The 13,706-nt window shown below is 30.0% G+C and overlaps 1 protein-coding gene across 1 annotated transcript; it reads left to right on the top strand.

The window, feature by feature from the left end:
• Window positions 1–706: 706 nt before the first annotated feature.
• LOC114129317 (epoxide hydrolase 4-like) lies at window positions 707–7,582 on the top strand. The gene is made up of 6 exons (XM_050205086.1): window positions 707–1,500; window positions 1,917–2,041; window positions 3,516–3,800; window positions 4,389–4,546; window positions 4,667–4,942; window positions 6,414–7,582. The coding sequence occupies exons 1-6, from the start codon at window positions 1,126–1,128 to the stop codon at window positions 6,581–6,583; spliced, it is 1,389 nt and encodes a 462-aa protein (XP_050061043.1). The 5' UTR covers window positions 707–1,125; the 3' UTR covers window positions 6,584–7,582.
• Window positions 7,583–13,706: the final 6,124 nt, after the last annotated feature.

Below are 13,706 nucleotides of genomic sequence, written 5' to 3'. Positions count from 1 at the left end.
GTACATGTATATGTATATGTAATTGAAAAAAATGTTTAGTAGGTAGATATGTTTTATCATAAATTGTAATTGAGTAGGTACCTATATACGGTATTACCTATCTATTTGTTGTATTAAGCATTTTTTAGGTGTTAATTACTTTCACGAATACCTCATTCAGTAGCTAGGGCTTCAGCTCCCCCCCCCAAATCTTAAACGCTATTTGCGCCCGTGTACCTACTACTACTACACTACAGATTATTGTTATTTTATTTTTCTGATTTCTATAATTGTAATTAGCATTCCCTACACAGAATCTAAGCTCAGGTCTAATATAACAGCAGTACACCGACAACACAGCAATAATAACAATCGATTAATGAAATATATATTATATTAATAAGCATATAGCTCGCTAGGTCAGGGGCGGCCAAACAGTCGATCGCGATCGACCGGTCGATCTTGGACAATTTCAAAGTCGATTGTGTTAGAATTTATTTTTAGAGCCACTCGCCCTATATGTTTCTTAATAATTATAGTTATTCAATAATAAAAAAAAAATGTATATGGAAGTCGATCCTCAAAGGTGAAGTACATTTTTAGTAGATCGTGACCAAAAAAAGTTTGGCCACCCCTGATATAGGTTTAGGAGGTACCTGCCCATCATAAATCATCGTGACGTGATTATAATAATTATTGTAATCGTTTGGCAGTCTCTCTGTACACATGATGCGCGGAACGTCAAAGTCCATCCGACTCTCACTGCACTTTCGGCCGTTATCGCTCCCGCCAGCCGATTACGCGCGCCCGCGAGACCAAAGTTCCGAACCCGCGGCGGTGGCCTGTTCCGCGCCGCCGACCGGTCATCGTACCACTCGGTCGCCGCAGGTCGCGCGGTCTCCGTCACGGTTATCGCACGATATAACGGCGCAAGTGTAACGCGTATAGACTTTGCGCGCAGTCGATGTGGTGCCGTATACGACAACACGCGATAATACATTAAAACAATCCGATATCGTCGCTCGAACGTATTTCATAATGTTTTGACTCGTTTCTCGTTCGATCGCGATATACCGTGTCCACCGTATTATTAGTACGAATTGTTCGAGTCCATCTGCACCGTCGTACATATATCGCGCTCGCGATATGGCCGTGTTGGCCGGAGGCCGAGACAACGTGGTGTCCATATCGGCGGCCGAGTCGCTGAAAATGTTGGCCTTTTCCGTGGTCTGGGGCTCGTGGGTCGTCGTCAGGAACGCGGCCGCCAGGACCGTCGGCCCGCTGTGGTCCAACTGCGGCGGCGGCGGCAACGGAAGCGGAAGCGGAGGCCGCGGTGACGGCCGCGATGACGGCGACGACAGAGAAACCGGCGCCGCGGACGACGACGCCGCGGCCACTGCTACCGGCGCCGTGGCCACTTATTCCGGTGGCAAATCCGTCCGCCGGGCGGCGCTCAGGGACCGTCCGCCGCCGTGTCTGTCCACCACGGTTTACGGTACCCACTCGTACGTCAAAGTCAAGGTCCCGTTTTACTGCAAATACCATAATATTACATATTATAATATCATGCCTAACTACCTGTGTATATTATAAGCCCATTTCCTAACTCATATAACTATGTATAGAAGAGCGACTCGAAATCTTCTAATATACGCTGCAGGCGGAGTGTGACTTAACAATCGTTTTCGACGATCTGTCATAGAATTATTAATTATCGTTCTGGAAACCATATCTTGTAAAAAAAATTAATACCCAATGACATAAGTATAGGATCATACGGGTTTTTATGTACTTTCAATTCGTATACATATTAACTTACACTATTATTATTATTTTTGAAATTATTTCCGATATGTTTTTATTCGTAAACGTTTTTTAATTCAAACATATACACTACGGTCCACGGCTAACAGTTATTATTTTTTTTTTTTGTTTAGGGCGTGAAATTTCATTACGTCGAATGCGGCGACCCCAAAGATATGATTGTTCTTTTACTACACGGATTTCCATCATGTTGGATTAGTTGGCATCATCAAATCCCCACTTTGTCGAAACATTTTCGGTAAGTAACAAATAAATAATTATTATTGTCTAAAGACATTTTTTAAACGTGACTTATAGTACATATCGACATTTGATATATTAGTCATTATTATTACGTCTTTTTGTTGTTTTATTTATTGATTGAAGTTGTAATCTGTTCATTATTAGGAGTGCCGCATGTACGCGTCTTATTAGTTATAGTGACTACAAATAGATTATTTAATAGCCTTAATTAATTTTTAAAATCTTAAATTCATAAAAATACTATAGTAACACTACTCAGATGTTTTTTAAAAAAATATTTTGATTGTGTACAAACAATTTTATATTATACAAGGTCATTTATAAACTATAGTCTATGACACCTTACAAGTTTCCTCATTAATTATAGATAGGAGAAAGAAAATATGTAATTAAAATTAAATTATATAGCTGTTTACCTTATATACCAGTTATCTAATAATCTAATAATCTCTCGTGAGGTACTTATTCTTGATAAAAATATATTTATTAAAGAGAGTGTAATTTATATATTATTTTATTGTGTCCAATTTAGTATAATATATAAATAATATGTGTGAATTATAAAATCTTGAATTTTTTGAAATGCACATTGATAATATAATTTAGCCAATTTAGGTTTATAATTTAATACTAGGTAATCAATTTTTTTCTTTTGCACAACTACCTGTCAATGATAGGTATATGATGTATAATAAATCAATATGAATCAATAAAATATAATGTAAAAACTAAAAATCTTAGAAGATGTAAATATGTTTGCAATAATTTTGTTTAACCATCTTTTCTCCAACCTCCTCTTCCGCATCATCAAAAAAAAAAAAAAAAAATTGAAATTGTGTTAATGATAACACTAGTAAATTCTGATAACCACGTCACCGTAAATAACAATATTATAATTTTTTTTTAAATTGTACTAATTATGAGTTATCATATACCTGATAGCGAAATATTATACAAAGCGTATGAATGATTCATATTCATTTTTAAATTATTATTGTTATTATACAAGTGCCTCTATAATGGATTCCTAAATTTCTAAATTTTAAACAATATACAGTATATCGCATTTATCTACCAACATTTTAAAATTCTTAAAAAGGTTAAGACTCAAGAATAGATATAGCCATATAAGGCATTTCACTAATTTTTGTTAAAACCGCACTAATGTGTGATTGTGATATTAATTATCTATATAATCAGGGCCCGGCTCAAGGGGTAGGTGACATAGGCCCACGAGTGGCATTTAATATTTTTGTATCATAGATAAAAAAAAGTATTTGATGCAGTATTTACATGTAAGGGGCAGTAAAACTCAAGTTTTTAGGCGTGTTAACTGTTTAAACACTTGAGCCGGGACTGTATACAATATACTTTTACTGTGATTAAAGTTAAAAATAAAAAATAGTGCTAAATGCGCCTTAATGCTAATAATTATATACATTTTGTAATTCAGAGTTATTGTATTTCAGTGTGATTGCTGTAGACCTAAAAGGTTTTGGCGACTCTGATAAACCATCAGCACGTAAAAGTTATCGAGTAGAAAATCTTGTCAACGAGCTGGCTGTGTTTTTGTCTATGCTAGGAGTGGACGACAGTAATAAATGTCACGTGATCGGCCATGACTTAGGCGCTCTACTAGGTTGGTATTTGGTACATCTGTGGCCAAACTGTATCTCAAAATTTGTAGCTATTTCATGTCCACATCCTAATGTTCACTGGGAGTATTTACCTCCGTCAAGTTTCTTTAACAAAAAGTAAGTTAGTCTGAAAAGACCAGAAATATCATATCATTTGTGAACAATATAGTTACCTAACGACAGTTATATGTACAATAAAATATAAAAAAATCTAAGCAAAGGGAGAAATTTAAAAAAAGGTTAATATGTTAGCGTGTCCAAAGTTTGATTTATATAATATGCTTGATTAATAAGTTTGTTGTTAGTTTTCTTTTATCAATGCTGATAGGAATACATCCTATGAATTATTTTAAAATTGCTTTTATGTTATTTATTACTATTTTATTCATATCTTGTCAACCCAACTGTAATTGTTTGTTATCATAAATTAAAGTTCATAAAAGTAAAATTAAACACTGATTATCTCAAATAAATAACTTAAAAATTAAAGTAACAATAAAAAATATGAGATACCTTATAGATAATACCCAATATTACTTTTAAGTTTGATTATAGATATAAATCGACTATAATATTAAAGCTAAATTTATTCCACTGAACACAATTTTGTTATGTTTTACGTTCGTAAATCGGAAGACAGAGACAACACATACTGGTACAACGTACCTATACTCTTAATTCTGAAATTTATTTGTATTCTTATAGCTGGATTTGCTTCAGTCAACTTCCTTATTTACCAGAAATGGATGCTTTGCAAAGTGATCTCAAAATAATCAATCAGTGTTATCAACACCTATCTAAAACTAATCAAAGTGATGACTTATCCTACATCGATGCATATAAATATACATTTTCAAGAACAGGTAAACATAATAACAACGGTTGTTAGTTATTAGTTTATTACATTACTAAAACCATTATCTTATTGTAAATAAAATTACTATTATTCTCAGTAGCTTATTGAAATATTTGTATTTGTTTAGAGGATTGGACTGGTGCAATAAATTATTTTAGAAACTTACCGTTCTACAGAATCGAGCCTCGGAATAGCAACGATTCTTTAAATAAAGAAGAAGACATGCTACAAGTTCCATGTTTGCTCATCACTGGTAGTAAAGATGTAAGTGTAAAAATGGAGAGTTTTATCAAGTCTACAGAGTTTCTTAAAACATCTACTGTGAGAATAATCGATAACGCATCGCACTTTCCCCATCAAGAGCAACCTAAATTAGTCAATGATTTATTGACATCATATTTAGGTAAGTCATAAAATCAATATATCTTTTATAGTTATACACATAGGTACGAGTACAATATAATATATTAGGTATATCTGTTAACTTTTTTTTGTTTATTCCCGTGTTATTTAAATTATTACGATTATGCATTTATAAATTTATAATAAATATAAATATGTTGGTACCTATATCGTATAGGTATCTAACCTTTAGAGTTTAAATACGGCGGGGTTAACATGAAATAATATGCGTACATGGTCTCCGAAATTAGGTACTATATATTATTATCATAATATTAAACAAACTGATTAAAGTTCGTTTTACCAAAAAAAAAAAAAATAATAATAATAATATATATACGTTATTATTCACAGCTCAAACACTAAATTTCACATATTATGTGAAGGTATACTTAGGAAAAAAAAATAAAATACACCTATTTTAATACTTCGTGCACTATATTACTATATACAGCTTTCAAGTTTATAAGAATAACATCTTTCTAATTGTAAATTACCTAAATGATGATTTAATATTTCTTCTCAGTTATCTACAGTGCCTAGGTATAATACCATTGATTTATATAAATAGGTTTATGTGTAAATATATAATACCTATATATACAGTTCAAATTGTAATAGGTTATAAATTACAGTAATCTTGTTGGTGTCAATAAGGTTAGGTATATCAATGTCATTGAATAATTTTATAGACTCATATTCTAAATATATTATATTATATTGATAGCTTACTTAATACTTTTATATTATCATCATAATTAAATACAAGTACAAACATATAGTTTTATCTAAATTTATTAATATTGTTTTTTTTTTTTTGCTTCAATACTTTCATGATAATGAGTATACCTATGTTGGTAGTAAATACCTACCTACCTAATAGTTAGCTGTACTGAAAAAAAAACTTCAATCTAATCCTTATATTATTATATTTTTTCATTTCTGTAATGTATTTATAATTTTATACATTCTGTATAATTTTTTTTTCATAACTTACTCTTTTTGTAAGGTTTACAATTACTATACATAAAATGATTTTAACTCGTAATAGCTTCAATTTAAGACACAAAATATGGGCTTATATTTAACTTAATAATATAGGCATTATTTATAACTAATAAGTAATAACTAATAAATAATGGCGAAGAAAGAAGAAATAAAAACCTACATGGTATATACAAAAAATACGTAACTTTTCATACTATATTATTATAAATACTTTACCTATATTTTTTAATATTGTTAAATATTTAAAATGTTTAAATGGGTACCACAAATAATAATGTATTCTGGGCTTATAAGTAAATAGTAGATAGTAGTTAATAAAATAATCACCACAATGATTTAGTAATCATTATCTTGTAAGTTATAAGTTTAGATATAATATATATACCTATTTCCTAATACCTATGCATGTTTTATGCATTATATTAGTACGATTGCAGTTTTAAATTAATGTATTTCTGTCATAGTTCGTGTAAAAGTAGTTCAAAAAGAGCTTCCACGACAGAACTCTAGTGGAATAGTTGGACGAATGAAAGATATCGTTTCGTCTACAGTTCAATATGGAAATACGTTGAAAGATTCAGTGCAAAAGAGAAACATTTTACCAACCACAGTTAAGACATCATGGCAGAACTAATTTTCTTGCATTTCAAAACAACAATGTCCATATTGTTGCGATGTAAATGTATTTATTGTATTACAATAATAATAACAATAAGAGCAATTCTATTATGTATTATATTTATTAAAACTACCTATTGTTTACGAATAAAATAATTTAAAAATTTTTTTAACTGGTTGATGCAGTGTACATAACGCGTATTATGCATTTACCTATACCTATACTATAATTATTATGGGCGAAAAATCGTTCATATACATCACGTGTATATCTAGGATGTTAATTAATTTTATCTATAGTGCTAATATTATTAATTATTAATAAGCTAAATAGTAAATTTAAAGTAATATAAATTATAATATAATCGTATGTAACCTGACTAAGCTTCAAAGGTTTATTGTAAGTTATATGTGTAGAATGAACAAATTTTTTTTATATAGTTAATTTTGTTATGAAACCTGTAATTTTTTTTTATTAATATCATAATATACCTTCTTATAAATGTTATTGTATACTGCAGTCTATTATGTTATCATTATTATAATAGCATTTTAATTCATCATTAGACATCTAACGAATTTACTATTTTACTGTATTATAGTGAAGGAAGTATTGCTAATAAGTAATAATAATTAATATGCTGTATGAATCAAATTACGCATGGTCGCGTGAACGGACTTACCTGCAGTACTTTCAATTATGTTTCGTTTTGTACTTCAAAAACACTCAAAACACTGTCGATATTTTAAGTCTAACAATACATGTATATAATTATATGTAAATATGAACGTAGACGTGTATAGGTGCTTAAATAATATTAAACACGTCATATTAGTTCTAAACAAATCAACTAAATTTCTGTTGAAATAAGTTTTTTATTGTTTTAAAAATTTATAATTTTATAATAAAGTAGTATCACACACACGTACACACACACACACACACACACACACACACACACACACACACACACACACACACACACACACACACACACACACACACACACACACACACACACACACACACACACACACACACACACACACACACACACACACACACACACACACATACAATACAATAATAAAAATAACATGATAAGAAAATAATAATACACATAAAAAAAAAACAATATATAAAACATACAAAAACTTGAAAAAAAATCATATAAAGTATAAAAAATTTTCAAAAAAATGATAGTTATAATGTTAAACATAATTATTAATTACATATAACATGCAAAAACACAAAAATATATATATGTATATGTGAATAAGTCATATATTAAGAATTTAACCATTAATACATAGGTATATAAAATTAATAATTATTCCCTAGTTATTGAAAGTTGAAATAGTTAAAAATAAACTTTTTATCATAATATTATACAACTTTAATTATGATATCATTGAAAAGATTAATGATATAGATTATAGATACATATCATTAATGTTTTTCCACCTTACTTAGAACTTAAAAAAAGAAAAAAGACCACTAAATACTTAAAGGTATTTTTTTACTTTTTACTTTTACTATTTATTTATTTTTTTTAACTTTTTTTTTAAGGTTTTTGGTCTTAATTAGAGACTAGAGTCTTGAAAAAAATCGAACCATAAATAATTATAATAATAAATTTTATTTATATTTATTTATTTATAATATTTTAAAAGTTATAAAATTTATGTTATTTATGTTAATTAATATTTATAAATTACTAGTTTATTCATATTTTTAATTTATCGAAAAGCGTCGATTTTAATAAAAAAGCGTGGATGACATTAATTTTTGAAAAGTGGTTACTAGATATTAATCAAAAAATGAGTCAAGAAAATCGAAAAATAATTTTATTTGTGGATAATTGTACTGCTCATCCTCGTACCTTATCTACAAAGTTAAAATCTGTAACGCTTGCATATTTTCCCCCAAATACAACAAGTAAGCTCCAATCAATGGACCAAGGAATAATAAATAATCTTAAAGTGTATTATCGAAAACGTATTTTGAACAAAGTTATTTCAAATCTTGAACAGAGAACAACAATTACTCTGCGAGATTGTATTTCTGAGGTATCGAAAGCTTGGAGAAGTGATGTAACGTCCGAAATCATAAAAAAATGTTTCTTCAAAGCTGGATTTACAAATGAAATTATTGAAACCGATATTGAAATACCAGATGTACAACGAGAATGGGAGTTAGTTCACTGCGATAACGTTACCTTACAAGATTATTTGAAAATTGATGAAGATATCGCCGTATATGAATCACCTACTGAAGAAAGTATTGTAGAAGAGGTTAGAAAAAAAGAATATCCTGATGAATTTGAAGAAGAAGACGACGAAGAGGAACATACAGTAGAACAATCCAAACTCACAGAAAAAGACATATTAAACGCTTTATCAGTGGTAAGAAATGGTTTTAGACAAGAAGCAAATGTTCCCGATGAAATTTTTTTAAAACTTGACGATATAGAAACTTTTTACGAAAGAAGGACAATTTTCAAAAATAATAAGCAAACAAAATTTACAGATTAATTCTTTTAAATAAAATTATACTTAAGGTTAAAAATTAAATTAAACTGTAATATGTATGATGTTTGATGTTGTTTTTTACATACATACAATATAAATATAATAAAAAAAAAGTTGAAAAAAATACGTAATTCTATTTAACAAATTCCTCTATACAACGAATTTTTTTTTCTGCTTATTCGACTTCGTTATAATATGGAAGTTTCACTGTATTATGAATACAAATTTAAGAAAAATAAATAAAAATAAAAATAAAAATAAACTAATCAATAGACAAATAAACTAATAAACTTATTAGGAAAAAAATATACTTAAAAAAAAGGTTAATAACTGGTTTTAACTGGTATTTAAATTAAGGAACAATTAAAATTAAATAAAACTAAATACAAAAATTATTAAAATAAGTTGCAAATTTTGAAATTTAACCTACCTAAACCCTAAAATAAAATTCAAAATACCTAAACTCAAATCAGATTTTTTTGTTACCTTTTACGCACTTACGCTATTGTACAATTTCCAGCCAGTTACCTAAAAGTATTTTCAATTGGTTGAACCGTACATCAATTACGGTTGCGGCCACCGCAACAACATAGCTTCCTGCCGACCTTCAGTATCCATTTCCCTATAGTCGTCAGGAAAGTCCTACGTTTAGGCGTAGTTACTTCCACTGTTGGATCCGCTGTATCGTTCCCTGCAGTTTCCACTGCATCGTTCACGGTTTCCGACTGTTCTTCTTCATAGATTCTTACTTCGTTCATTTCGTCCCGAAATGATATCATTCGATTTTCAGCCGAAGTGGTAATCATTAGCGAGTGTGAAGACAGACTTAGCTCAGATGAGTCTGATAGCGACTGCTCCTTTACATCTAATGTTCCAAATAAAATAATTTTATCTCTTGACGAATTAAGCGTCGAGTACGACGCTGACCTTAGGTCAGAGTCTGATAGCCACATATTTTTTAAGGCTAATGAGCTCAATCGCTCGTCGTCTGTCGACCACTCCCACTCCAATTGCGATCTTGAACTTTGATCTAGATCTGACCGCCACGTCCGTATGCATTGTGATGGTTCCGATTTTTCATAGTCACTTGACCATATTGACTCGGAGTGCGACGTCGATCTCAGTTCGGAATTCGACAGCCATGCCCGCACTAAATTTGGTTTTTCCAATTGTTCGCTATCCGTTGACCAATTTAGCTCCGAGTGGGATGTCGACCGTAGATCCGAGTCCGACGGTGACGGTAACTCTGAATCCGACCAACACGACCACTCCTTGTCCGATGGCCACGGCTGTTCTAAATCCAATGACCATACTACTACTGACCGGGATTCCGTGTTTGACATGTCTAGGCTTCCTTCTCTGATGTATCGTGTTTTTACCGCGACTATCTCTTCTGCGGGGTCAAATTGAATTTCTGCTGAGTGCGATATTATCGATTGACGCACACTCGGCGATCGGTGAGGCCATTCGTTATTATTGTCGTCGTCAGAAGAGTCATCGTCCGAATCAAGTGCAGTCGCAGACGATCTGTTCATTTTTTCCAAATTCGATTGTATTATGGCCGAGCGTATTTGATCAAATAGCTGGCTTAATCGACTACTTTTTTCTACCAATGGTCCGTTTTTCATAAAGTCCGTTACCGTTGTATCTCCAATGCATATGCCAGTTTCCATTTTCATTTGCGCATTACCGGTGGTGCTACATTTTGATCTAATCGACCTTTGGGACGCGCACCACATGCTCCCAACTGCCGGTCCCAGGTTATCCGAATTCCCAGTAAGTTTTTCGTTTTTTGTGCTTTTCATAATTATAATTGTTTGGGGTTGGAGGGATTTACTAATAGCTAGAAGGCTCCCCCCAAACCTTACCAGCCCCAACTAGTGAAAGTAAGGGCTGGCTCAGGACCTCTTGGTGAGACTCAAATATCGAATACCTGAGTCCGCAAGCTCCCCCACCACGACAAGGTGGGTCCCATCGGGGGAGAACCATTAGGTACACATTATGATGAAAGCACAAAAAAATAAAACCAGGAAAGCCGCTTACTATAATTTATTTTTCTATTTGTAGTAATACGTGGTAGGTTAAAGTATTAATTGCAAAAAACAAATTACCTTATATTATTAAATAACGATATTTATATAAAATAACTATAGCTGTTATAAAATTAATTTAATACCGGCGCGTGGCGTGCAGTATAACGATTTTAATAGGTTTATGGTATAATCATTAGCTTAAAACTTATCTAATTAATATATTGAAATCATTATTAAAAAAAATAAATAAATGTAAATAAACAAATAATATACATGGTTACGAAAAAATTCAAATCACGATGAATAATATTTTTTGTAACACTAATTAACCACAGTCTACAGATAATTTTCATTTTCCGTTTAAATAACCATTTTGTTAATAAAATTAACTTTAACAACGCTTAAAATAGTATGACCTATATATATTATATATTTTCAATATTTTTAATTTTTCTATGAACTACTTTTAACAAGTATTTTATCTTGAATTTTTAAGCTTTTTACTCCCAAATAAAATGTTATTACTTACTTAATGTATAATATTATATAAATGAAAAAATAATATAAAATAACTGAAACGCTTAAAATGCTTATAAATGGCTTAAAATTATCAAGAATATTTTGAAAATTTTATTTTATTTTGAAAATACTAATATAAATATTTAGTGAGGAATTCAAATTTCTACAATACCTACTTCGTTTTTGATAAAAAAAAAAATATATTACAAAACCACATAATTATTTAAACAATAATATAAAGGTTTATACATATGTGTATCACTTCACTCTGAATCTAAAATATATATATTGCTATCTTACTTTTTAACAACGTTATAAATATTAGGTACCGATTACCACCGATCGTAATACCATCATTGAAACGTAAGTCTTTTGAAAGCATATTCATTGAATGTGTTGTCATTCCACATTTGATAGTGTGTTGGTTTTCGTTCTACGTATTTTCAAACTCAAATAAATTTTAATTGTTTTACTATCACCATTTAATAAAAGAAATAATATATTATGCAAATTATTATCGAACGATATTATTTAACGTTGTTAAGTAGCATAAAATAATTATTTTTGTACGAGAAAATGAATGGTAGGAAATCTAAACTAATACTGACAAAAATATTGTTTTATTCCTAATAAGATGGACATAGAAACAATAAACATTATAGTGAATATCTCCCGGACAACGTATTAACTGCAATATGAGTTTTGTTGCTGGTCCATTTTTTCCAAGGAGATTATGAAGTATAGATAATGTAGATATTATTATTCTAATGCAATTTGCTATAATATATTTGCTCTATGTCAACAATTTTTACACTTTTTAATTTTAATGATACGATTACGTGTTAGATTGTTATGATTAGTTAGATGAAATTTGATAAGAGATAAATATTAAATTATTAACTCGTTATAAATTCGTTTCACGTCATTCTGATTCCAAATAAACCAATTTAATTTTGCTTTTTTTTATGTAAATACTTTTTTTAAATTGTACTAGATGTTTATTTTTATATGTTTATTATGCTATTATAATAAAACCAAATGAATTAATAATAAATGTAAAAACCCAGAATGTGGACTAAATGGTGAATTGTTATTGTTTTCGTTATCGGATTGTTTATTAAATGTATTAAACGTATACCTAGATTATTGATTTACTTATGGCCTGCAGTAGCTATACAGTCAGTATGCTTACAACATCGATATGGTCGATATCGATCGTTTCAAAATTTAATAGTTATAGTGTTATAATTTGAAACTTCTGATTGAAGTATGCACCGATCACTTCAGTGGATATAGAAAGTTCGTTTTCTACGTATAAAAATATTCTGTCAAACAATAGAGTCAGTTTCTGCACTATTGCAAATAAGGAAATACATGGTAATTATTCTTTTTTTAATTTAAATAAATTTTTTTATTTATTTTTATAGCTAGTTCACATTAATTTTTGGTCATGCTTTTTTTAAAAATAAATATGTTTCTTTTTTGCATTTTTAAAACAATCGTGTGCTTTTTTTGTTTCTTATTATGCTTTAAAATCCGAGCACTATATATAGTATAATATATTACGTACCTATGAAGTTATAATCATCGGCGCCCGCAAGGAGTGGGCAAGCTGGGGCATTTGCCTTCCCCTGGCTTTTCAAAAATATGTTTTAAATTGAATATTTACAGATAAATTACTATTTATTGTATAACAAATCCTAACATTGCCCTCTCCTAAAAAAATTCCTGCGGACGCCTATGGTTATAATAAATTATTGATAGTATCTTTATGTATTTCGAGTGGAAAGAGAAAAACTATTTCAGTCATATATCCCTCCTTAAATAAATCCTAAATAGGTACGCCATTGGCAGGTCTTATAGTCTTAATAGGCATTCAACAATTTTCGATATTTTTTCGTTATATTATATTGATAATAATTTTACTGGGTCGAAGCTTGAAAAAAATCTTGTACAGCAATTTATAAAATATATTTAAAATACATAGCCATACATTTTATATGGGAACTGTCTACAAATATTTTTAAATGAAATATATTGATTAATATTTTAGTC

Source organism: Aphis gossypii, chromosome 3 (assembly GCF_020184175.1).
Source record: "Aphis gossypii isolate Hap1 chromosome 3, ASM2018417v2, whole genome shotgun sequence".
NCBI classification, from domain to species: domain Eukaryota; kingdom Metazoa; phylum Arthropoda; class Insecta; order Hemiptera; family Aphididae; genus Aphis; species Aphis gossypii.
Note: the sequence above shows the minus strand (reverse complement) of the source record. Positions and strands in the feature narration are given on the sequence as shown.